Here is a 27,372-nt window from a genome sequence, read left to right on the forward strand (position 1 = left end):
AATAATTTTTATGGGGGGGGTCAATGAAGAATCCGCAATTTCAAGAAGGGTACGACGAGATGAAAAATTTGGGAACTCTTGCTGAAAGAGAAGAAGAAATAATCCTCAAATGAAAGATTATTGTTATTAACTTGAAGAGACGCAACCACAATCCAATCGTTTTTTTTTAAATGACGTCATGAGATGACGCAACTGAATGCGGTCCGACAAATCGGGGCAAATTATATTCGTTTTCTGCGGGAAAAGAATCCAATCGTTGTTGTATGAAGTGAAGGGGGTGAGGGGGGGGAAACCACCGCAACGTGACATTCCTCCTGGAGGCTTCTCGGCAGCTATTCCATTGCGTCGCCGGAACCTCTTCGTTACAAAGAGGTTGTTGCCCGACGGAAGGTGTTCAATGTTGCGCCGTCCGGAGTGCGGGGCATTATGGGGGCTTGCGATTGAAAACCGTTTCTTTTCTTTTCCTCCCCTTTCCCTCTCCTTTCGGCGGGTTTGATTAAAATGGCGCCCTAAGGCAGGGGCCAGTCAAGCACCGGGTTGGGCGACTCGGGGAGTGGCCCCGCGAAGAGGGAGGGAAGGAGGGAGCTCTCCCCGCCCCCCCCTCCGCGCGCGAGGATGGCGAGCCCGGACCAGAAGTCCCCCAACGTTCTGCTGCAGAATCTCTGCTGCCGCATCCTGGGCAAGGGCGAAGGTAACGGTCTGGCTCCCTTTCCCCTCCCCAGAGAGGGTTGCTCTCTGGCAGGAAAGGAATAAGCGGCTCCTTTGTAGCTGTCAGGGCCGCTCGGAGCAGCCGGGCTTTCCGGCTCCCCTTCTCAATAATGAGGAGGAGGATGGTGATGATGCTGCAGAATACAGAGTGGAGCGGACCGCGGCGGGGGTGTGTGTGCTGGGCGAGCGACCGGGGCGAGCAGGCTGATTCACGTGCCCCGGCAATCCTTTGGCAGGGAAGCGAGTAGTTGCGGCTACCTTCTGCGCTCTTCTTACTCCTCCCCTCGCATCCCGGCGAGCCCAAGCAATGGTTCAAGTGGGAGCAGGAATATGAACGGCTGTTCAGTTATATGCTTCTCAGATCTGAAACCAATCATCCCCGGTCTAGGGATTATGGTCCTGGGAACCGTGTTTCGTTCTAATTTGAATTTCTTAAAAGGAATAAGAGAAGCCAGAAGGAGCAGGTGTGGAAGGCAAATAGTCTGGTGGTTGTCAAACTGCAGGTGAACATGTATGGTAAACAAGATGAGTCAGTTAGCTCTCACTAAAGGGTGATTTTTGTTTACTGCTGGTCAAATAGCAAGCTGGAAGTGCTGACCTATGTTTGAAAATATTTTTTTTTAAAAAATGTTTTTAGCTATTAGGGTGATGGACTGTTGTTGAAATGTTGATAGCAAGTGGCAAAAGATTCCCCTCAGGGCCTAGTTTCTTGTAGAATATTACAAGAGGTTAAATAAATATGATTGTTTACTATTTCCATATATATTCATTCAGACACGATTTGGTAGGTTCAGGGGTGCTGCTTAACAATTCAACAGTTAAGTCGAAAGATAATGAGATATTATGCAGTGTTACTATACGTAGACAGCTATATTAAAGAGACAGGGATCTTGGGATTCCAAATATTGATATCAAGAATTAACTAGCACCATGCAAAAAACCATGTGATCCCATCACTTTTGTAAAAGATGGATTAAAAGTTATAAAAACAAACATTTGAAGATCTTCAGGAACTTCATTACTTTCTCTGAAGACTTTAGTTAGTAGAGGAGTCCCTATAACAGAACTGTCCCTACAACAGAACCACAAACCTATCAAATGCTCATGATGGATTTAGAAGCAAGGCAACCGGCAGAGATTTATAGTAATCAAGAGAAGTTCCAGGATTGTACACAACCACTTTTGGGGAGATAACTGCACCAGAGATACCAAAAGACCACTGGCATGTCAGGAGAAATGTCCTAATAGACAACGTAGGCCACAAGGCATATATACAACCCACCCCAAACAGTGCTACGAAGGGTCTGGCCAGCAGGCAGGTCAAGTCTGACATAATCTTTCAAATGTGGCATAATGGGCTTATGAAAAAGCTCCGGTAGGCTATTTGCCAGAGTTAACTCTATATCCTTGCTCAGAAGAGGCTACTTACAGACAGAAATCAGTCCATTAGATTTTAAAGTGGAAGTCCAGATCAAAGTATGGCCAGCTGTGGCCTACAGTCTTTGGAGAAGAAATGACCCATATGTTTAAAACCCTTATTCTAGGCTAGCCATTAATACATCTACCTGAGACTGGCTTAGTAAAGAAGCCTTTTTTAATCTAACTGCCTGTCCACAATGAGAGTATGCTTTTATCTCTAGTAAGGAAATCCAGAAAGGACACTTAGTTCATCTATAAATATCTTTCCTCTTGAGGTTAAATACCCAGAGAAGGTTTTGGTCCAAAACTTTTGTTGTGATGAATACTATTGTTCAACAAACATTTTTCATGCCAGTTGTGTCTTGGAAGTTGTAATCTAGTAATATACCCCAGATGGGATTGTATCAGTTAACTAAAAGGAAAAGGGGTTTCTTCTTTCAGCCTTATTTCTAAGTTCCCAGTTGAAATGCAGAAAAGGATGATGAAAGCCGTTTTTGGTAGCATTCATTCTGGTGGGCGAGAGCCCCCAACCCCAGTGCTTAGATCTTCTGGAAATTCTTATGAAAAACCTTAGCTTAGCCATTTTTTTTGCTGAGCAGTAAGCATAGCTTTGATCTTAAGGCTGGCCATAAAAGTCTCTGTGATAGTCGTAGATCATATCTGTCCTCTTAGCTCCTTTATTGTCAGGCTTCTATAGTTGAGATTCCTTATACCTATATATAAAAAAGATCTCTGAACAATGTACTTTACCTTGTGTTCTTTTGCTGTACTGCATGAGTTGTAACTCATTATAAATCACTCTTTCCATTTTCAAAAGCGAAGGGCAATTAATTTTTGCAGGGCAGCGCAGATTTTCTAACCTGTTGTGCAATTCATATATGTAATGAAATTGGTGAATGCTTGGCACAAAGATCAGGAATCATATTGAGAGCTGTCGGATAAATAATTTTTTAAAAGCCTTGAACACAAGATAATTCTCTTATGTTCTATTGCACTGTGATACTATTGAATAAGACATGCCAAGAGCATGTCTTAAGGGTAGTACGTATGGGTAGTACTTATGATTGGTAATGACCTTTAGTAAGAATGTTCTTCTTAATTCCCTGAAGCTTCTTTTTATAGTTCTTGTTTTCCACATATTTCAAAACTTGTCTGGGATCTTTAAATAGATTAATCATTACTTTTTTTCTTCAAGTAAAATGGTGTTTTCAGACATTTGGGGTAACTACCCAGCTGGAGATAAAAGGAAAATGGACTAGGAGCCAAAGACATCTACATTGTGAAATATTGTTAAAATATGCCTTAAGTTGTTTTGGAAGGCACTAATTTGTTCGTTTGTTGCTTCAGTATGCCTTTAGCCTTTAGGATCTGCAATGAGCAACTCAAATAGTCCTCAACATACGACTGGTCGGTTAGTGGCTATATGGAATTATGATGGACTCGGAAAGCACTTCTGGCCATAGTAAAGTGTCACGCTGTCTGCGTTCCCCACAGTCACATGACCGCATTTAGGGTGCTTGGCAATCTGTTCATATTTACAATCAGTTATAAGTTCCTTGCGATCATGTGATCACCATTTGCAATCTTCTCTGCCAGCTTCCTCAGAAAGTTAGTGTGAATTGGCAGGGAAGGTTGCAAGCTGCTGTTGCTGTTGCCTGCTGAAAGCACTCCCTCTTGTCTTTGGAGAATGGCTGAATGAACTGCCAGCTGAGGGGAGCTAATATTCTTCCATGGTATACAGAAATGATGATTTAAGCTTCTTTTCTGATTCCTGCCCTCCCCAGCAGGAGGATGTGAGGTCTCCTCTGTGCATGAAAGAGAATCCCTCATTTGGGGGGTGCAGAAACTAAAATCATGAAGATCTAGGCTTCTTTTCTGTACCCCACAGAAGGATGTGAACTGTCCTCTGTGCATAAAAGACGTCTCCTGTAGTGGGCTGCAGAAATGGACCTTACATCCTCATGATTTAAGCTTTGTTTCTACATCCCATTGGAGGAGTTTTCTTCCATGCATGAAGAAGAACTCACATCCTTCTGTGGGGGTACAGAAACGAAGCTTAGATAGTTTGGATATTAATGGTTTAAGCTTCTTTTCTACATGCCAGAAAAAGGTTTTCAACTCTACTCCATGCAAGGAAGGGGATTATTCTGGTGGAGAACAGAAAGACATCTTAGAGCTTCATGATTTCTGTTTCCCACCAGAGGAGTTCCCTTCCATGCAGGAAAGCTTCAGTGGCACAGTGGTTAGAGTACTATACTACAGGTCACTTCGGCTGACTATCAGCTGCCTGCAATTTGGCAATTCAAATCCCACCAGGCTCAAGGTTGACTCAGCTTTCCATCCTTCCGAGGTGGATAAAATGAAGACCCAGATTTGTTGGGGGCAATATGCTGACTCTGTAAAACCACTTAGGGCTGTAAAGCACTATAAAGTGGTATATAAGTCTTAAGTGCTAGTGCTAAAGGAAATTCAACTCCAGCGGAATACAGAAATGGAGCTTAAGATTATACTCCCCACTTCATTATGCCTTAAGATCATACTCCCCACTTCATCATGCTTCAAGAAAATGGCGCCCATTGGCAGAATAGCACAAGTTGACCTCTGTAGGAAGGTTATGCCTTGCATCAGAAGGGCACGAAAAATAAATGGAACACTTTACATGTGCTGCTGGTTACCATAGCTGGCTGAAGCCTCCAGGGCCTCCTCTGCCCTTGTAGCAACTCTCAATCCGTTTAATGACCCGGACCATCGCTTAACAACTACAATTAGGATAGCTGGGATTGCAGTTATTGAGCAAAGTGGTCATGTGGGCATCTTGCTTAATGACAACTTTGCTCAATGACTGAGATTCCAATCCTAGTTGTGGTTGTAAGTTGAGGACTACCTGCATTTAATGTAAATGTATAACAATGTATTGTACATATTATACGATGATATATTTTAATGCTTTGTATTATGCAGACTGTTTGCACTGTGGCTTAATTAGAAAAAAATACTTTGCAGGTTCATAAACAAACACTGTAGATAGGTTCTCCTGCTCCAGAAAGTGATGAGTAGGAATTTACCATCCTAAAGAAAGCTGCTGGCTGACAGCCTGATGAGCTCTGTGAGAGAATTAATGATAGTTTCCCTTACTTATCACTATGGCATAGGGCTGAACTTATTCTAGATCATTTTTGGCTTTTGATCCTTATCCATGCATATATTGTATGTCATTTCTGATGCTTTGTCTCCCAGAGGAATTAAAGTGTGCCTCAGGATTGGTGCATAGAAATAAACTGCTCAGGGGCGATTTTGTCAGAGAGCCCGGATTGTTTTCTGTTCCTAGAAGCCAATTACTAGATCATTAGACTCCCCAAGCACCCTCTAAAAACCTACATCATGAGGTGCCTGGAGCTGATTCTCTTACAAATGTTGCTGATAAATAAGTATGGTAGCTTTCTTCTCTTTTTTGTTGCAAATATTACATAATGTAGAGAAGACAGTTGGGAAGATCAAAGGCCCCAATGTGGGTTCCTGAAATGGGAAGAAAGAATAGCATCGAGAAACAGGAGAAAGAAAATGAAATCAAGACAATATTCAGCTAAAAGAAATCTCATCCAGGCAGAACTTAATCCAAGTAACTGAAGCTCTTCCCTAATTCTCAGAAAAAAATTTTTTTGGGGGGGAGGGGGGGGAATTCAGGTCATTGAGACTTCCAGGCAGGGGTGGGCTGTTGTAAACCGATAATTGCGACCTGCAGGTAGGTCTGGCCACCCGCCCCGGTGCTATGCCTTCCTATTTAGCCACGTTTTTTAAGCTGCACGCATGCTAGCAAAGCGCATGCGCAGAAGGCTGCAGGCAGGGGTGAAATGCTCCCGGATCGGACTGGATCGCGCGATCCGGTAGCGATGGCGGCGGGTGGTTCGGAGAACCGGTAGCAATAATCCCTGCCCCCCCACCCGCCCATGCCCAGCTCAGCCGCGTGATCATCAAGGGTTGTTGTTGTTTTTTAAGCATTTTTTCGGCTGAAGAAAAAATGCTTTAAAAGTTAAAAAAAAAAAAAGCCTTTGATGATCGCACAGCTCAGTTGTGTCTAGCCAAAAAACGGGGGTGGGGAGTCCGTTTTTCCTCCCAGTAGGCTTCCCTGAAGTTTCCCTAAAGCCTGCTGGGAGGAAAAACGGACTCTCCCCCACCCCGTTTTTTGCCTTGTCCAGCAAGCCTGATGGAGGAGGAAACGGACTTCCCACCCACCACCCACCCCGTTTTTTGTCTTGTCCAGCAAGCCTGCTGGAGGAGGAAACGGACTTCCCACCCCTTTTTTTGCCTTGTCCAGCAAGCCTGCTGGAGGAGGAAACGGACTTCCCACCCCCCACCCTGTTTTTTGGCTTGCCTAGCAAGCCTGCTGGAAGGAAGAATGGGGTGTGGGGGGGGTTCGTTTTTGAGAGAGAGAGAGAGAAAGAAAGGAGGCAAGGAAGGAAGGAAGGAAGAGAGGAAGGAAGGAGTACAAACCTGGCACTAGATGCAGCTTCAGAGGATAATCCAGGGCTGGAAGGGACCTGGAGGTCATCTAGTCCAACCCTGCTCCAGCAGGACATTGCTAGTGAGTTTCTGTTGTTTGATCCCCCAATCACATAGCCACGCCCACCCAGTCACATGAACCCCCACCAAGCCACGCCCCACCAAGCCACGCCCACAGAACCGGTAGCAAAAAAAATTAGATTTCACTCCTGCCGCACGCTCTCACATTTTCTGTGCTGGGAGAACCGGTTGTTAATTCATGTGTTGCCCACCTCTGCTTCCAGGTAACCAGACTAGGAGACCAAAAGTCATGCATTCTAATATTGTACTAACTTTATTATAAGGTAATAGTAATAGAAACTTGAACGTGAGCCTGTTCCTCTTATCCAGACTGCAAATACAAAGTTGGGATTTACGCTGCATCCCCCCCTGAGACATCATCAATATACTGAGAAGCACATCAGTATATTGATGATGTCTCATCCCAAATCAACAATGGTCCTCTTCTTATGGCATTATATAGATGTTAAAAAGGATGATGGGGAAAGGACCTAACTTTCTAAGACTCCATTACAGAGTACTTAAGGTGCCAACATCTCCTCCTGCCACTGTTGACTAGATGTACCCATCTAGAGAGGAGTGAAACCACTCAGAGTCGCCTCAAACTGTGCAGACATTCAAATTTAATTCAGATCCGGAGATCATATTTTCAAGGGTGAGATTTGCTGCCAAAATGTGTTTCCTTGAAATCCTACTTTGATTCTGTACAGTAAGACTGAAATACAAAATTTGGGTCCAATGCCCTGCTGCTGAAGTAACTGCATATGTGAGTAGGCAAGAGGCAAGTCAAGAGGAGAGTATATACTTTAGGCAGATGATAAAACACAACTCTCAAGGAACATGCTTTGGTTTATATATGTGAAGCTGTGTACAGTTTGCTAATTGCAGTTTTTGCAACAGCAAGAGGAAACTGCAAAAGACTGTGATGATGGTTGCATCCATATTATGAGTGATAATTGCATGTTTGGATGTTCTTATTCAATAATAATAAAATTATTATTGTTATTGCTATTATTATTTAATAATAAATTATTATTTCTCTTTTGTAATTTTTAATTATTGTAACAATATTTGTGTTCCTAGATTGTCTTTTGAAGGAATGAAAGGGGGTGAAGATTGGGAAAGTGGAGATTGTGAAGATACAAGGTTATATCTGGACCCCAAAACAGAGAGGAAGCAGGAAAAGCTGTGTATAGATGTTGAAATATGAGCAGGAAGGGAGATGCGATTAAAAAATGATTTTGGCGGGAGAAACATTGATAAAAGTGAGGAAGTCCAGGGGAAAGATGCAACGTTCACCTTAATTGGAAGGTCGGCAACCAGAGATTAAAGCACATCAAAATAGGGGAAATAATACAATCTTAAGAAAATTATTGCCAGAAATAGCAACACGAATTATTGCACAAAATGAAGTATCTACCTTTCTGTTAAAGAGCACTTAACTTATGCCTGAAATCCCAGGATTCAAAAGCTCGGATTTTCCTAGTTCCCCCCCACCCCAAATTTACTTCTGACCTCAAATATTTGTTCAAGTATTACTAATTGCCTTGTTAATGGAAAAAATATTCAGCTAAATGTTTTAATAATTTTTTTGTTTGCTCCTTTAAGTCTTTGTCAACTTATATTTAATTTAATTACATATTTTCATATTTTTACGAGTTTTTAGAAAGCTCCAGCTATGACAACTAGAATATTTTATTCTGGGGATTCTTTTCCATTTTAACTTTATATAATCTAGTCTCTATACTATTTCCTTTCCAATTTCTCAGAAGATTTGTTGAGAACCTCTTCTAGGCTTTGAAATGTATATATATATTAAATAATGGTGTGTAAATTCCTCTAATACATTAATGGAACAGGAGGAAATGTATATTGCATAATAGGTGGTAAAGAACAATCACCACTAATCATTAAGGAAACATGGTTTTATAGCAATTAATATAAAAATGTACATGATTTAAATTGCTAAAAATGTGTTAGGAATATGCCTTCATCAAATTAATAATGTATGCTTTTTGCTGTAAGCACTTTGCAATCAGAATAGCATATAATAATATACTTAATTTTTGGGGAATGTTCTTTAAATGTGTTCATTAAGAGCTTCTGCCAGGATAGTCAAACAAAGACATAATCTTAAAATTATTATCATTCTTACAAGTTTTTGTGTTTTTTTTCAGTCCTAAAGTGAGGTTTCAGAAATCTTTGAATAGGCATATATATTTGTTTTGGGGCATATTCTAAATGGCTTTCTTATTAATTTTAAAATATATATTCATGCCTTGTTCTGTTGTATATTCATGAGATGCAATTAATTCATTTAAATAAGAGTTTTCTGGGTAAAAAAGTTAAGGGGTAGTTGAGGGTGTTTCTCTTCTAATTATAGTTATTGTGAATGTTAATATGGTTTGATTACTGTTTAATTTTTGTTATTGGACATAGTTAAGCCCCAGTGTTTTGAAAATTAAGGTAACAAATAGAGGAGAACATGCAGAATAGATCTTAATTTTGCTATCTTGTCTATCTATTGGTTAGTGCCAACTTGTGAAGTCCATTAGGATCTGTAAGATGAAAGCTTGTTTTTCAAGATATCAGCTCCTTCTTTCTGCTTTTGACAAAGTCATTTGGCATTTACCCCATTGCATTTGGCACTCTTCATTTTGCTGATCTAGTTTTGCCAAATATGAAATGAAGTCTCTAGCAAAGACAAAGAATTTAAAGACCAGATGGTGGAAGAAATGCATCTCAAAGATCATATTAGGCTTTTGTAAAAAATGCTTGGATATTTCTTTCTCCCCTCAGAACTGCAGCTGGCACTTTTATCGCTGAAATATGCTACCGTTTTTTCTTTTCTAAGTTTATCAAAACAAATAAGTAAACAATAAGCATATTAGGACCAAGGTTCTGATGATCACAATTTTCAGTGAGAATAGAATACTGACTACTGAAGGAATAATTATTGTATGCAGGCTCCAGTTGTGCATTTCTTTAATTTTGCATTTTTATAGTATTTTATCAGTTTCCTGCATCTCCCTGTCCAACCATTTAAAGACACAGAATTAAAAGTTTTCTTTAAATAAAGAACCTAAAGACTAAATACTGAAAGTTCATAATGAATTTAGGAGTGGAATAAAGAGCTGATTATTGGGTTCCAAGAGCAATGGAAGGCAATGGCTGACCGTCTTAGCAGACATTGACAAAATACAATATACTGGACCATAATATGCTTTCATTTTGATTTACATGCCATATGACATCAACCATGATGGCTTTCACAAGCTATGTCTCAATCACTTTGAGGAAAGAGGTAATAAAATCCCCTTCTGTTTTTCTTTTGCTGTTCCGTGGTGTTTACAGACTACAGAATTGTACATAGAATAACACAAATGTTATCAAAAGTATACGTGAGTGCATATTTATAATGATAATTACTAAAGCTGCCATTGGAGCTGTATAGAGATGGAGAAAATAAAACAGTAAAAAATGTCGTCTACCCTGGTGACTCTTAAGGGCTAAGCAAGGGGTTGGGAAAACTGAGTGATATATTTGGTGGTGAAAACACACAGTACATGTCCTGCCTCCATTTAGAATGATTTAAAATTGAATTTGAATGCCTGCTCCAAGATATACAGCTGTTTAAATCTAGCTTTCTATTTTCCTTGTTTCCATCAGCTTTTGACCTGAGAAATCACTCAGCTTTAGAAAGAATAATATATTTTTTAATTATAAAGATTCAAGTGAGCAGTACTGAAAAACCAAGACATTATTTGAAGTATGAATGCTTGAAAATGCAAGTTTGTTCTGAAAAATTGCTAACATTGAAGGCACAAATTCCTCCCTCTCTTCAAAACAAAGGTGGAAATAGAAGTCAGTACTTCTATGAAGCAAACTATTCTAAATTTCCATTCTTAAACCATCAGCCTATTACATCTCTGAAAATCATTTCATGGGGCTTTCCATCATTAAAAATCTCGACCCCCCCACAAAAAAAATAAAATTAGCTTTCTTGTAATGACTTCAGATCTCTCCTTGTGACATCATGTGCAGCCTTCAATTGATTGGGGGAGAGTGAGTTAATGCCCCCTGTTTTTACAAGGTTGTATACACACATCTTGTTTATTAAGGAGAGACGAAGCAACTGAAACTGAAAGGAAACAACTGAAAAATGTATGGCTACTTGAATCAAATACCTGGAAATCCCGCTGTAATTTTTGAATCATTGTTTTAAGAATTGTGCTAACCTAGCTGATTTTTGAGTTGAATAAATAGATGTTCTCCCATGACAAGCTATGTGAAAAAACTCATCTGGCTTTTTAGAGTTGGGTTGTTTTGTTTAATTTCTTAACCTAGTCCTGTTGTGAATGGTATTACATTAATGATCTTATAAATAAATAGAATGTATGTCAATCTGTGTCACTGCTTTGGCTATAGAAACTATATAATTGAAATGGTTCTTAATAGATTAGATTTTAGTAGTTTCTAAAGCCTTGGGTTTAATTGAGGAAATGCAATGTATCTTTCTTGGGTTTGTGATGTTTGCTTCCAAAATGATTTAGATCAGTGGTTCTTAAATATTTTGGTCTCAGGACCTCTTTATATGCTTAAACATGATTGAGGATTTAGAGAGCTTTGGTTAATGTGAGTTACATCTGTCAATATTTACTATATTAGAAGTTAAAACTGAGAAATTTAAAAATATTGATTTGACTTCATGGACCCCCTGAAAAAAATCATCAAACCATACTTTGAGAATTGCTGATTTAAATCAAACTTTCTTGACTGTATAGGAGCTCACTTTATCCATTCATGCTGCTTATTACGAAGGCTTTGTTTTTAAGAGACTTCTTTCTATCAGTTTACTAATATATCTGATGTCATGGGTTCCAAGTCTTGAAAAATCTAAATTTGATATCTGTTCAGTGATGAATCTTTTTTGACAATATTGAGTCGTTCATTATCAATTTGACCTAAGTTCAAAGATTGTTTGGAAGATAATGTGGGTGAAAAAAAATATGCCTTTTCATGCCTTGAGGGAAAGGTAGAAAACAAATGATTAAACAAAGAAAATGAAATATTTGCAATCTAACTGTCATTTCATTTCAGCTGATGTAGCTCAGCAGTTTCAGTATGCCGTGCGAGTCATTGGAAGCAACTTTGCCCCTACAGTTGAGAGAGATGAATTTCTTGTGGCAGAAAAAATTAAAAAAGAATGTAAGTTTATTTTGAATTTGCTTTTTAATGGTGTTTAGATTTATTTTCGATAAAGTTCGTATTGCTACTAAATTGTACTTGATTAGATTCACTTAATTACTTATCAGTACTATATTATTACTCCAGTAATTTGTATAAAACATAAGTAAAATTTAGCATACGTTCATATGAATTTAAACATATCACTGTTAGCTGAAATTAATACAGAGAAAACATAATGCAGAATGAACAGGTTTATGCACTTTTTCAACTCTTTTTTAACATCACTTACACTTGTATAACTACTGTAGTGAAGAAAATATGAAATGACAATCATAGTAAGATTTTATGTACTCCCGATAAGTGTCAGAGTTCTATACTTCCTTTGCTCCTCCCATCATGGGTGGTGTCAACCTCTGAGGGCATCAGGTGGATTGTCTGGCTCAGATAGCATTTGCATGACTATTGCCAATTACACACAAAAAGATCTGAGATGCAGCAGAGATTCTAACTTAAGCAACTATAAATAATGAGTAAGGGGATAACAAGTATTAAGGGGCTGGCATGTCATTCCCTTAAAGTAAGCCCAGCTGAACTTGAGGGGATTTAGAGTAGATTTAACTATCAACAACAACAAAATAAACTTGTATGTCACCTAACTCAGTGACTCCAGGTGGCTAGGAACAATTAAAAGAAATTAAAAACTTTAGCCAAACTTTTAGATAACTCTTAGACAAATCTATAGACTTTAGTGGAGTCTAGGATTCTAAATCTTAGTTTTTGCCTCACCCCTTTCTTTTTCAAGCTTTTTAATGGCATGGCATCCATACAAGTTACAACAGCAATTGGGACTGAGATCACTGTCAGTAAGTGATAATGTCATAAAACACAATGTCAAGTTATCACATTGCTTAGCAAAGGCAATCCTAGCAGTCCTGGTTGCCATCTTAACCCCAGCACCATGTAACAGTTAAAAGGTAGGAGTAAGGAGTGTGGGGTGGGTGGTATGAGTGCTGTGGGGTGGGCGCTAGGAATGCATGCAGGCCAGTGAGGGCCTTGTATAGGTGGGCACTGGAGAGCACAGTCAGGTCAGTGAAGGCGCAGGTGGAACTGTGAGGGCCACTGGCAGGCCTGCAAAAGATGCAAGCAGGCACCAGAGAGGATGAGTGCAAGCGAGTCAGTGGGAGCTCGGGTTGTTGAGTGTACTGTAGAGTACAAGATCTGCCCTGGGATCTTGTACTCCATAGTGGGGCTCCTCAGGAGAAAAAGTGACAGGATTGATTTAAAGGAGCAACTTCAACCTTCCCTCCTGGCTTCCCCATTGACTTTATGGGAAGTCAGCAGGGAAGGTAACAGTAACAGTGTTGGAAGGGACCTTGGAGATCATCTAGTTCCAATCCCCTGCTCACGCAGGAGATCTGTATTAGGGATTCGAACCACCGAACTGCCGACCTTTCTGATCAACAAGCTCAGTGTCTTAGCCACTGAGCCACCTAATCAGGTGACAAATGGCAGTCATGTAACCTCAGCTCACTGCAACATTGTAACTGCATGATCACATAACTGCAGGGTCTCTGCCACAGCTGTAACTTCAGGAACTGGTTACCTTCATTCAGTGGCATCATAATTTTGAACAGTTGCTGAACAAGTGGTTGTATTTTGACACTTGTGTTGTGAGCAGTTATCCTTTCTTCTCATGGCTCCCTCTTTAAGAACATAAAACAATTCTAATGTATCTTTATTCAGATGCTTAAGACCTCAAATGTAGAGTTTTTTCTTTCTCCTTTCCCTTTTTCTTTTCCTTCTCCTTCTCCTCCTCCTTCTCTCTCTCTCCCTCTCCCTTCCTCCTCCTCCTCCTTTTCCTCTTTCTCTTTCAAGTTCCCATTTCCTTTATAGATTGCTGATGCAAGAAATTTTCTGCTCTGGTCATTCTGTTATTTCACAAAGATGGAGGTTGCCAAAATACTGTACAAACACTGGAAGGGTAGCTTTTGACTATTATGCACTTACTGGTTGTGGGAAATGAAGTAGGGAGCAATGATCCTCTTTCATCCTATATAATCCACTCTTTTCTCTGCAGAATAAGGAGAACCATTTTTTAATTGAAAATGTGTATAGAAAAAATGCTGTGTAAAAAGCAGGCTGGACAGTTTTGTTTTTGCAGCAGGAAATGGGGATTTGCCCCTTCATTCCTTCCATGGACAAGACCATGGAACAGACCACCCCAATGAAGCTGTCGAAGTGCTGTCTCGGTGTTTGGAAGCCGTACAGGTCTGGATGGGGAGAAACAGGCTCAAGCTCAACCCCTCCAAGACTGAGTGGCTGTGGATGCCGGCATCCCGGTACAGTCAGCTGCAACCGTGGCTGACTGTTGGGGGCGAGTCATTGGCCCCGATGGAGAGGGTGCGCAATCTGGGTGTTCTCCTGGATGGACGGTTGTCTTTTGAAGAACACTTAGCGACCGTCTCCAGGAGAGCTTTTTACCAGGTTCGCCTGGTCCGCCAGTTGCGCCCCTTTCTAGACCGGGATGCCTTATGCACGGTCAGTCACGCCCTCGTCACTTCGCGCCTGGACTACTGCAATGCTCTCTACATGGGGCTCCCCTTGAGGTGCACCCGGAGACTACAGTTGGTTCAGAATGCGGCCGCGCGGGTGATAGAGGGAGCCACTCGTGGCTCCCATATAACACCGATCCTGCGCAGGCTGCACTGGCTACCTGTGGTTTTCCGAGTGCACTTCAAGGTGTTGCTTACCACCTTTAAAGCGCTCCATGGCATAGGACCGGGATATCTTCGGGACCGCCTTCTGTTACCACATGCCTCCCACCGGCCGGTACACTCCCATAGAGAGGGTCTTCTCAAGGTGCCGTCAGCCAAACAGTGTAGGCTGGCGACCCCCAGGGGGAGAGCCTTCTCTGTGGGCGCACCTACCCTCTGGAACGAGCTTCCCCTAGGGCTTTGACAACTTCCTGACCTCCGGACCTTTCGCCGCGAGCTGAAGACATATCTATTCTTTCGAGCAGGACTGGTTTAAATAGGGTTTTTAAATATGGATTTTATTGGGGTTTATTTTTTATATTTTGTATGGTATTTTAAATTTAGGCTATTTTGAATAAGTTTTTTAAAATGTGTTTTATTGTAATATATTGTATTATTTTATTTGCCTGTTCACCGCCCTGAGTCCTTCGGGAGAAGGGCGGTATACAAATTAAATTATTATTATTATTATTATTATTATTATTATGGACAAGACAAGAAACTTAAGGGGAAGAGGTTACCTTTTTGACAGCTTTGTCGTCTTACAACATCCACCTTATGTCTTTGAGTGAGGATGATCTGATCTTCCAGATACATTGTGTATAATCCTGAACATAAACTATAACATCGATTAATTTTAAAAATCAGAAGAAGTAGAATAGTTTAAAATATGATTTTCTCGATTATTTTGTGAATAACTGAGATGTTATCTTTTTATTTTTGCAGTGTTTCTGACCATAATTTATATTGACCCACATAGAGTATTTAATAGAAATTTTTAAAAATGCATATTCCAAGGGTAAGATTGTTTTATTGGAGACAATAGCTTGGTGCTTGGGTTACCTTTTATCTACGTGTTTACCTGACTATTAATCTATCAAATTTATGTAGTCACCTATCTTGTGTGGCCGCCCCAGTTTTTGACAGCTCCTAATGGCTGTCTTCCTGTGCCGTTGGGTCAGAGGCTAATGCTGGCACTCCAGGGAATTTGCAACTTCCCTGTTAGCACCGGTCTGTGCCCTTCTTCACTGTCTCTACAAGACAGCTATGGTCCATAGAGGACCCCCAAACAGCTAGGATATCAGCATTTTCTCTGGAGCATCGGGATCCGCCATCCTGCCACGACGCTGGCCACTCCCCCTCTCCTATCTTACAAATATGACTCAGGGTGGCATTCAATAAAACATAGTTTGTAAACTATGACTCTTGTATGACATCAAATTGTGCTTGATTTCTATAGCTAGTATCTATTCTTGTAACTATATAGATGGTTCAATTCAAAGTTCTCAGAAAAAGAAAAACCAAGCATTACATGGGCATATAGTATTCATAATTGCATACCTTAGAACCATTCCCTCACTTTAAGCCCTGGCATGGGAATATTTTTGGATTTATCATGAGCAATGTCAGATGAATGTGTTGGAATTAGGAGGTATGTTATTCACAGTGACTTTTAATCTTGGCGAAGAAGCAATGTCTGCATTTCCATTTTGGAAATTTATATTTTGGGAAATATGATTCTTCAAATCAGTACCACAAAGGATACAGTAGGGCAGTGTTCCCCAACCTTTCTTTGTTGGTGGCCCATTGCAGGGAGGACAGGAGATGGTTTTCTGTGAGGGGCTGGTGTGCATCTGGGCACAGCTTCATTTGTGTGAGCGCTCTCAGCCCAGGAGTGGTCTGTGGCCCAGGAGTTGGGGACCTGTGCAATAGCGGCAAGTAAAATCTGGTGTAACAAGGATTTGTGTTTTCCCATTCATTTGTACATTATCTTACATCTTTAAGTAAGCGAGGCAACTCTTGTGAAGAAATAATCATCTTTATGCAGAAAAACCTTTTCCTAGCTCTTAGATCACTTATATACTATTAAGTAAAAGGTTGCTGTATATGAAGAATGAATAGATGGATTGTCGTGTCCCACCCCCACTCCGACGAATGAGTCAAGGAAGTCCATAACAAACTTGGCAACAAAGCCTCTGCAGCTTGCCAAGTTCCTTCGAGGTTTATCAGGGCAGGCAGGAGTCCAAGTTGTGACTTCAGCGATAGGGTCTGATATCAGCAAACTAGATAAGACTTTGCTTGATTCAAGGTTAGAATGCCAAAAGCAGGTCCTTTATATAGGCTGTGGGGTGTGGCTCCATGACTCAGCATTTATCCAGGCCTGCCCCACCCTTCCTTCTGCTGGCGTCGCCTCTCAGATCTCCGGAAGCGAGGGTCCACCCACTGTGAATTATCTTCAGCTGGATCTGCTGTCAGCATCTGGGAAAGGGAGGGGTCAGAGGGAGTAGGCCCGGATAATTCCACCACCTGGCTGGCTTCCTGCTCTGAAGGCTGAGCCAAAGGAACACACGCTGTATGAGTGAGGTTTATTAGGCTTCTCCTTTCACTCCTTGAATCCTCTCCGGGCATGGGGCCAGGGCCGGGGGCTGGAGTCATGAGAGGCCATTTATCTTCATTATCAGACTCGGAGTCTGATAAAAGGCCCGGTTGGAGACGGGAGGGGCCCGGCTGAGGAGAGGAGGGAGGACGAATCACAACATGGATGAATTTGCATCTTTATACAACTTAATCCAAAACGTAGATTTTCTACAGATGAACAATATTGAGATTTAAAAAAACAACAAATTATGATGTAATAGGAATTGTTGGAGGCCAACTTTGTAATATAAATCAACAGAAATCTATATAGAAATAAAATACCCAATAGCAATGTTATTTGCCTTCAAAGAGCTTCTTGTATCAACACTGAGTAAAACACAATTTGCTTCCCAAACTGCCCCTAAAATGCCTTTCTCTATTACAGTTGTGCGCCAAGGAAGAGAAGAACATGCTGCTGTATTTTCAGAGCTCTACAGAAAACTTTATTCACAGGTAAAGGAACAAACTTTCTACCTAGGGCAGTATTGGCGAACCTTTTTGGCACCGAGTGCCAAAACAGGAGCATGCATGCTCCCATGTGCACCTGCGTGCCGGAAACCGGAAGAGCAGCTGCAATCTTCCAGTTTCCAGCGTGTGCATGTGCACCGGCCACCTGGTCTTCTAGTTTCTAGTGCGCATGCTTCAGTTCGTCCACCCACCTATCTGCCCCCCCCCATCTTGACCCTTTGGGCCACCCTGTACTCTGCCACCTACTCTTGCTGCCACTGCCACTTCAGCACAGCAGAGCTTCCAGATCTGGGCCTACCTAGGAAGGAGGTAATGGGAGGTAGAGGAGGCAGTATGGCAGGGCAGATATATGAAGACTTCCAACTTGCATTGATAGCACAAGCAGCAGTAGTTCATTGAGCTCCTTTGCTGCACTCACTGGCACTGTGCCCTTGTTTAGCTCCTGAATCCTGGGTCAGCAGTGGAAGGAGGAAGACAGTGAAGGTAGGAGTAGGTGGTAGAATGCACGGTGGCCAAAGGGCTGGGATGGTGGTGGGGGATTCAAAGCAACATCAGTTTGGGCAGGGTGGGAGTGGCATGAGGTCCTTGATTATGTGGTTCTTGCCTAATGACTGCCAAACTGCTATTACTGCTAGGTGGTGTGGTTACATGATGTTTTGCTTAATGACCACTTTGCTTAACAATGGAAACTACAGTCCCAATTGGGGTTGTAGTCCAAGAACTACCTGTACATCATTTGTATTAATGTCATTGCTTTGCAAAGCCTTGTTCCCTGCAATACCAGTTGGATCAGAGTTTTTATGGAAATGTATTGTGTTCCCTTATGTTCTATAATACTGTAATGAAATCTTTTTGTTATGGAAATAAAATGAATAGCAATTATTTTAGTTTCCCAAAATGACTTTTTATGGAAAGATCTTAGATTGTCAATGTATATTTTGCTTTTTTAATGTTGCACTTACCTTCCTGCTCTATTTTTAAGTTAATGTATATTGATTAATTGCTCATATTCCTTCAGTTCCTTAAATAATGCTGGCTTTATTTTAATTCTTTTTTGGTACTTTATGTGTAGAATTCCTTAAACATACTGTACATGATAACTCACAATATATTAATTTTATGCAACTAAGATTTTGAGATCCTGAAAATAATTAAAAGGCTGCTTAATGCAATTGCTCCTGAGCAGCTAATCAGCCTTTTCTTTAGTTTTTTAATTTTCATAATTTATCTTGCAGAATCAAATCATTTTAAAAAAACTGAAATAAACTTGGTATATCCTGACAAGGACATGCCTTATTTTAGCAGGAATCCTCCATTACTGATGCTTGATATCAGTTTTTCTTTGTGTGGCTATGATAGGTCATTCATTGAAACAGTTCGGTCCACACAGTCTATCCACTTGGTTTTACTGGCATCATCCAATGTGGGGAAGTAGATGGTGGAAATGAAATAATTTGAAGCCAATGCCTTGTGTAAGCACAAAGAAACAAAGGGGCAAGTGGGCAATTACTGATACTCTAAAGTGTATGTGTGTGTGTATGCATGCATACACATATATAGATAAAATTATTGTGACAATAGATCTGTGTGTCTGTAATTGATTTATTCTCTTTGAAGCTGGCTAAGTGATTTACTGGTGCTATGGAACTGAAGGATCAGTTTTGCAGAAGTGAACAATAGCTAGTTAAATATCTTGGAATTTGGGATTACCTTTTTATGCTATTTTGAAATGAAAAGGCAGACAATGCTTGCTTTACTCTGAATAAGTAATACTTTTATATTTTGAAGTCAGGTTGTCATAACTAATTGTTGCCTCTTATCATAGGGCGTTTTGAAAAACAGATGGTCAATACTCTACCTCCTGCTTAGTCTCAGCGAAGATCCGCGTAAGCAGTCAAACAAGGCAAATAGCATTTTTAATCTTGTTTATTACATATCTCTGTATGTGTTTTTATAGATGTTAACTTTTAAAATCAAACTTTTTGTTTATAAAATTTAACATTGAATTTTCTTATAGATTTGAATTTCATTGATTTGCCGTTTTTATGAGCTAAATGACAAGCCAGCCAGCCAGTTTCAAATGATTAAGAACATTAAAATGTTCTTAAATGACTGGTTAGATCATTTAATATATTCTGCTGCTGCCTAAAAACTTCACTGAAATTAGTAGTAAGTAATACTCAGAACATATGTCATATTTGGTGTGCCACTGCAAAAAAAAGGGTTCTTTTTCACTACAAGAAATCTTGTGCTTAATAGGCCTGGTAGCTTGCAAAACACATCAATTGATCTCTCTAATTTAGCAAATAAATATACGAGGAACAAAAACGTGTTTGATATTTTACTGTCTACTGTATAGAATAGATATTTAGTCAGTTTTCATTGAGGTGAATTCATGTATTAAATGTAATGATAATATCCAGGGAAAATTGGATTTGGCTCTAGAAATGTTTTATTACCATTGACTTATTTTAGATGCATAGTTAATAAAAACAAATAACAGCCATGTTTCTGGCTGTCAGATGTAACTTCTTAAACAATTTCAAGGTCAGAATATCAATTTTTCTTCAGTGAGAAATACCTATATTCTGACTTGTTGACATATTTCATCATTGTCTGCGTGAGATTTTTTAAAAGAAGCTATAACATTCAAACTATTTCAGTTTTGTTACTGGTTATATTGGGTGGTTGCTGAAAATCCACTTTCATGTGAAAAAGCTGGCATTCTCTGAAATTTAATTCAGAAAGTCCAGATGTATGTTTTCTTTTCTTTTTGTTTTACATTTGGTATTAGAAAGAGCAATAATGTTTTTTTAATTTACTGATGGGATAATAGAGATCCAGTCTGGTGTATTAGTTAAGGTGCTGGCCTAGAAACTAGGAGACTATGAGTTTTAGTCCTACCTTAGTCATGAAAGCCAGCTGGGGAAACTTGGGCCAGTCAATCTTCTCAGCCTAACTCACCTCACAGAGAAGTTATGGGGAAAATAGGAAGAGGAAGGAGTATTGTGGTATTTGCTGTCTTAAATTGCTTATAAAGTAATAAAGGTGTGATAAAAATCTAATAAATCAATAAAATAATGTTAGCTAATAAGATAAAACATAGTATGTTGTTAGATTATGGGGTCATTCATGGCTCATCTTTACCATTGGTATTCTGCAGAATAGTTTAAGAAACACTGATTTGGATGATGCTTTGGTCTAGATTACTGTATGAGATATCCTTAAAATATGGGCCTTTTTCCCCCCAAGGTTTCAAATTTTGCTACCCTCTTTGCTCAAGCTCTACCACGGGATGCTCACTCAACTCCTTACTACTATGCTAGACCTCAGAGCCTTCCTCTGAATTATCAAGACCGGAATGTCCAGCCTGGCAGTATGGGAAGCAGTGGGATCAGTAGTATAGGGATATATGCCCCAAATGGACCAACGCCAACTCCACCAACATTTCTTCCAGGGTAAAGGAAATGTGTTCTTCTTGTTTTATTTATTCTTTTATTTAATTCAGTTTGGGCATTGCCTGACTCCAGAGTGACTCTGGAGTCACAGTGTTTTAAATATGACTCTCAGGCTCACAATATGAAAAAAAAAACCCAATAGAGTTCTTAGTGCTCTCTGAGCTTGGTTATTTGCTTGCAGACGTTTTATTACCAGACTAGATAAAATCTTGTCTACCGTGTTTTCCCAAAAATAAGACCTTGTCTTATATTTTTTTGAACCCCGAAATAAGTGCTTGGCCTTATTTTTGCGGAGGTCTTATTATTTTGGGGCACGTGGAGCAAGATGGGGCTCCTCTTGCCGTCTTACCTGATTTCCAGCTCTGCGTTTAAATATTTTCGGGGAGGGCTTATTTTTGGGGGGGAGGCTTATTTTAGTGCATGCGCTCAAAAGCCTGATTGGGCTTATTATCAGGGGATATCTTATTTTCCGGGAAACGGGGTAGAAGGGAGTGGGGTTTGCTCACTCTTTATTTACACCTTATCAGTGTTGGAAATTCTTGATTAGTTTCTTGATTAGGCCGTTGTTTACTATTTGCTCATTTGATTGTTTGTCTACTTAATTTGATTGTTTGTCTAGTGGTTAATCTCTGCTTATTTTGATCTTCTACTCTTTTTGTTTCTGTTTTAGCTTTACAAAGCTAAAGCTTTTGCTAACCTCTTGAGAGCAGGATTTTCAGCCCCTGAGCAGAGAAGCACTCACGTCTAGCCTGTGCTGGCCTTTCCTCCCCCCCACCCCAAGGACCCTGCACTCCTTACCTTATTGCACTGCCTTCCTACTCAAGAGCTGATATTCCTCCTGGCTGAAATTCAAGCAGGAATTTTCAGCGCTGAGCACAGGACCTCCCAGAGCCTTCCCCATCTGCCTGAGGCACTCTGTACTCCTTACCTTACTGCTCGGTCTCTCTGCTCTGGGGCTGAAAATCCTGCTTAGATTTCAGCTCCCTCTCATTTCTGGGAGCTGGCTGAAAGAGCTGCCAGCTGAAGAATTTCAGCTCTGTTCATGAAGGAGAGTTGAAATCATTCAGCGGGTTGCAGGAACAGCAATCGGGCTGTCGGTAGCGGCAACAATCTTTCTTGCCGACTTCCTCATTGACTTTCTGGAGAAGCCAGCAAGATTGCAAATGGTGATCTCCTGGCTGCAGGGCATTTGGTAACCCAGACTGAAATGTGAACAGATTGTCAAGCACCAGAACAAAATCACCTGACTGTGGGGTGTCTGTGTGACATTTTGGGACCCTTTCTGAACCTGTTGTTATTTCAAAACATCTTTAAGTGAACAATCATAAGTTGAGAACTTACCTGTATATAGTTTATTATTGAGGTACTTCTTAAGCTCTAGAGCAGGGGTGTCAAACTTGTGCCATCACGTCGTCATCACGTGACATTGTAACTTTTTCCTCCTTCACTAAACCGGGCATGGGCGTGGCCAGCACGTGACATATCTGGCCCGTGGGCTGCAAGTTTGACAGCCCTGCTCTAAAAGAAGAATTTATTTCATTAATTATTTCAGATTAGGGGTTTTTTTTTGGCTGTATTTTAAATTACTGTGGACTGTGTATGAGGATTTCAGGAATTATTTTAATATGCAGTCTATATTGTTAAGTGCTTAGAATATTCCATGGTAGTAATGTACAAAATCTTGTGTTTCAGTATATTATCTTAAAATATATTTGTTGGCCTTAATGAGGCTTATTGTTGAATGCGTTGTAAGTTTCAAAGCCTATGAGCAGGATTTAGAAACAGACAAAAATTTGCAGTATTTTGTTGATAAATCTCTTCAGTTTGATACATTTAATACACTACTTACTATGGTAAGTGGTATGGTAATTATAGATCTCATTTAATTTCTGAATTGCTTAACAACTGCAATTACAATGGTATTGAAAAATAATTTGGAAGCAGACCTTGCCTTTATGACTCTCTTGTCTCTAAAGCAAAGAAAAAACTGAAGTAAGATCATAAGCACAATCACAGGTTCACTTAGCAACCACTTCAGCTAACAACCATGTTACTGGTCCCAGTTGTGGTTGATAAATGAGGGCTACTTGTACTTAGCTGATTTCTTAGTCTGAGAACCTGAAAATTTCTCAGTCTGTTCCCCATGACAACTTAGCAACCTGACCTTGAATATAGTTAATAAGAGACAAGTGTTCCAGGTATGGTGACTATTTCTCATCTGCACCATATACAAACTTTTGGATAAGAGACATTCCCACTGTTAAGAATAGGCTTTCTTGCAGGATTGAAATAAAATATCAATGTAGTTTTTTAATTTACTAAAATACTAGAAGAGAAATTATTTTATTATTTTTTATTTATCAAATTTCTGCACTGCCCATAAATGACTTTTGGTGGCTTACAAATAAAAACCATATAGCCATAAAAAAGAGTCAAGTAATCATTGAAACAAAGCTTTGAAGCTCGCGTTGGCAGATCTAAATTTAGTAATTCGATATGAAAGACAGTTTCTCTCAGAAGGCATTTGAAGTGTCAGTCCCTAATGCCCCATTAAAGACATTGTTTTGTTATGTAACTTTTTTGGCAATAAACAACTGAAGGGATGAGAATATGTTTCTTCTGTAGTGTATATACTAGAGAAGATGTCTCTTCCTCTTATACTATAGAGCTATACAGCTAGGAGTTATATATGAAGGAAACACATGAGGAATCCTTTGTGTTTATAGTGATGGTATTTTGTATGTATTTGTATATTTATTTATTTTTATCTATTTTCTGGCTCCAAAGCTTGAATTAGGCTTAGCTGGAACATCATTGGACAGTCATGGAAAAGTAAAAATATTTGGAACATTTCATGTATTTTATTGCCATTTTATCATTGTTATATTAATACCTAGGGTTTCTTTTCTTAGACAATCCTATCAACGTGCGGGAGTAGGAGATTGTCTCCGACAACAGCTGGGGACACGGCTTGCTTGGACGTTAACTGCAGGCCAGCCTACGTTACAAAATTCTACCTCAAAAGGTCTTTCAACCACAGTTTCACGTAATCAGCCAAGATCAAGGCGGGAGGGTGACATAAGTGGTAAGAGAAATGTATTTCACTGACTTTGCAGTGTGTGTAAACTTTTAAAGTTGAAACAGCCTAAAAATCAATTATCAAATTGGAGGCGTCATTATTTTGTCCATATTAAAAACTGTAGTGTAAAGTTTTTAAAATATAATTATTTGGAAATAAGTTCTAGTATGTTTATTAATTGCTTAAGTGCCACTGAATTATGTTTGTTCTTGGCGACTGTATGAAAAAATGCTATTTAGTTAAATTGCTGCTGCCCTCTTGAAATGACTCCATATATAATAAACTGTAAAAAATAATGAGATGCAAGAAAACATAATACAGAGTGTGCAAGAGGCAGATTCAACAATCAGAAAAGTCAAACCAGATGGGTTCACACTCTTCCTGATCCAATGTCTAGGGAAAAACCAGGTGGGATTGGAACCATCTGGATCTTGGGTGGGATTACTATTCTAAAGGGCAAGTACAGTGAAAGAGAAGACATGAATCCTGGGTTCCATGAGAGGACATTACTTAAGAGATAAGCTCTGGAACATACGAGTTTGTGGGATTTTACTGTATGGGTAAAGATAATCAGAGAGAGATAGTCCCACAAAATTCAGTGTTTGTGCCACAAAGAGCTTTAAATGTGATATTTAAGGTATTGTGTCTTGAATTGTACCTCCAAGCCCACTGATAACCTCCAAGCTCTCAGAGTGACAATGTTACATGGGTGTATTGAGGTGCATCTGCATCTGCAGCTGCCTGTGCATCATGCATCCTAGACCAGTTGTAGGGAATCCCAGTTCCCAGTTCCAGGGAATCTTGAATCTTGAAGGGCAGTCAAGTAGAATGAATTGCAGTCATCCAGACAAGGATGACTAAGGCATGAGCGACTGTGTGTCTGGTCTCCCAGTCCATTAATAGGTTCAGCAATAGGCCAGTAATATTTCAAATGCCCTCTGAGCCATGGCTGCCTTCTGATTTTCAAGCAGGAATCATGAATCTAGGAGACTCCCAATTGGGCATCAAGTCTTTCTGAAGAATGCTCCCTAGTCAGAACTAAATGTAGAAGTCTTTGAATTTAATAGGCCTCGAAATTCATTTGCCACTTGGCTGTGCTAGGATTGAGCATGAATCTGCTCCTTTCCATCTTGACCCCATAATCTCCAGATACTGAATCATCATGGCTCTGTTAATGTCTATTCTTCCTTTTTTGAACCAGCAGAAAAATATGTTGATATAATTTATGGTTCCCTGGAAGCTGAGCCCCTATGTCCTTCAGTATCAAGTCTTCCAAGCGGGTCTGTCCGTATAGCCTGTATAGATTCTACAAACAGGTTTTTTCCTTAGATTAAACAACCATTACTTGACAGGCTTCAGCAAATGTAGATGGTTACCTGGAATGGAAACGTTAGCCATATTATAAACTGCATTAGTGCCATTATAATTTGTCTGAACACAGCTCTGAATGTAGCTCTGTTGGTCTTCTGGAACTCCAACTGATAGGAAGATGAATAAAACTGTCTTCCAGTCTATTATAAGTGATATCAAAAAATAGTCCAACTGGTAACTCAGTGAAGTGGAAGGAGGAATGTGAGGTGACGTTTCTCATTGTCTTCCAGTCCTCTGACTTATCAATATGTAAGTTGATACTAACGTTGTAAACTTCTTAATAGGCAAGTTTTATAGTACATTCCATTTTTCCTTTCATAAATATTTCTCATAAATCCTCTTTATTTTCAGCTAACAAAGTTACGTCATCTGTATCTTCAATTGCTTGTATTTTAATCTCTGATTTTGATTCCTGCTGACATCTTTTCCAATTCTGCAAATTTATATGTGTATGTATGTATGTATATGTATGTGTGTGTGTGTGTATATATGTGTGTGTGTGTGTGTGTGTGTGTGTGTATATATATATATATATATATATATATATATATATATATATATATATATGTAGGTCTTTGGTTATTCGGGTTTTCTCCCGCGTAAAATTGGAAGTGTCTTGGCGACGTTTCGACGAAGTCTCATTCGTCATCTTCAGGCTTCAGCTTTGTACTTCTGGGAGCAATGTGCAATTGCAGCTGTTTCTTCCTTTTTAACTGCTAGTGGGGGTTTGAACTGATTGGGTGGGAGCTTGGCTGTGCTCTGATTGGATGGTTTTTTTTTCTGCTTTCTGGGTGGATGTGTGGTGGTGACATCCTGTGTGGACCTCGTGAGTGTGGGTCTGGTGTCATTCCTCATGTTAGGGACTCGTTTGTCAATAATTGTCAAACTAATCCAAAAAGAACCCCCCACTAAAATCCAAGACAGAGAACAAGAAAACGGCACAGCCCTCCTCCCATATATAAAAGGCACCACAGACAGAATCAGCAAGATCCTCCACAAACGTAACATCAAGACAGCATTCTGCACAAACCAAAAAATATCCACCATCCTAAGAAACCCCAAAGACAAAACTGAGTTAGAAAATCAAGGAGTATATGAAATCCCATGCACCGCCTGCCCCACCACATACATCGGACAAACCAACAGAAGAATAAGTGCACGCATTGAAGAACACAAGAACTCAGTCAAAAAAGAGGAACCAACTTCTTCCCTGGTCCAACACCTTAAAGCCACAGGACACGATATTGACTTTAAAAAGACCAGAACTATCGCCAAAACTGAACACTTTAATAACAGAATAATCAGAGAAGCCATCGAGATAGAAAAATGCCCACACAGCATGAACAAACGAGATGATACCTCCCGCTTACCAGCCATTTGGAAACCCACCCTTATTGACAAACGAGTCCCTAACATGAGGAATGACACCAGACCCACACTCACGAGGTCCACACAGGATGTCACCACCACACATCCACCCAGAAAGCAGACCCAAACCCACACTGATCATGAAGCACGACCAAGGACCAGAAGCCAGACCGCAGCTGCAACATTAGCCATTTCAAACCCCTCCAATCCATACATACAGCAGACAGACACCCACTATGAAGATGTAGCACGACCACAAACACGAAGCCAAACAACAGCAATGCAACTCACCAGCTCAAATCCCCGTGCAACTCAGATTAATCTGAGCACAACCAAGACCCTACCCAAACAGGACACAGCCCCAGCCAATCAGAGCACAAAAAAAACCCCATCCAATCAGAGCACAGCCAAGCTCCCACCCAATCAGTTCAAACCCCCACTAGCAGTTAAAAAGGAAGAAACAGCTGCAATCGCACATTGCTCCCAGAAGCACGAAGCTGAAGCCTGAAGATGACGAATGAGACTTCGTCGAAACGTCGCCAAGACACTTCCAATTTTACGCGGGAGAAAACCCAAATAA

The 27,372-nt window shown here is 40.1% G+C and overlaps 1 protein-coding gene across 3 annotated transcripts in view; it reads left to right on the forward strand.

The window, feature by feature from the left end:
- The first annotated feature begins 391 nt into the window (after positions 1 to 391).
- The window catches only part of TUBGCP3 (tubulin gamma complex component 3), a 71,962-nt gene continuing 44,981 nt past the window's right edge, over positions 392 to 27,372 (forward strand). Inside the window, exons 1-6 of one of the 3 annotated variants that reach the window (XM_058184441.1) lie at positions 392 to 691; positions 11,788 to 11,895; positions 17,434 to 17,501; positions 19,342 to 19,419; positions 20,769 to 20,974; positions 23,887 to 24,059. In XM_058184441.1, the coding sequence (XP_058040424.1) occupies positions 616 to 691; positions 11,788 to 11,895; positions 17,434 to 17,501; positions 19,342 to 19,419; positions 20,769 to 20,974; positions 23,887 to 24,059 (709 nt within the window). In that variant the 5' untranslated portion in view covers positions 392 to 615. Of the gene's footprint in view, positions 692 to 8,415; positions 9,992 to 11,787; positions 11,896 to 17,433; positions 17,502 to 19,341; positions 19,420 to 20,768; positions 20,975 to 23,886; positions 24,060 to 27,372 lie in introns of those variants that run through there. The other 2 variants (XM_058184442.1, XM_058184443.1) reach the window with 2 other exon arrangements.

Source organism: Ahaetulla prasina, chromosome 5 (assembly GCF_028640845.1).
Source record: "Ahaetulla prasina isolate Xishuangbanna chromosome 5, ASM2864084v1, whole genome shotgun sequence".
Lineage (NCBI taxonomy): Eukaryota > Metazoa > Chordata > Lepidosauria > Squamata > Colubridae > Ahaetulla > Ahaetulla prasina.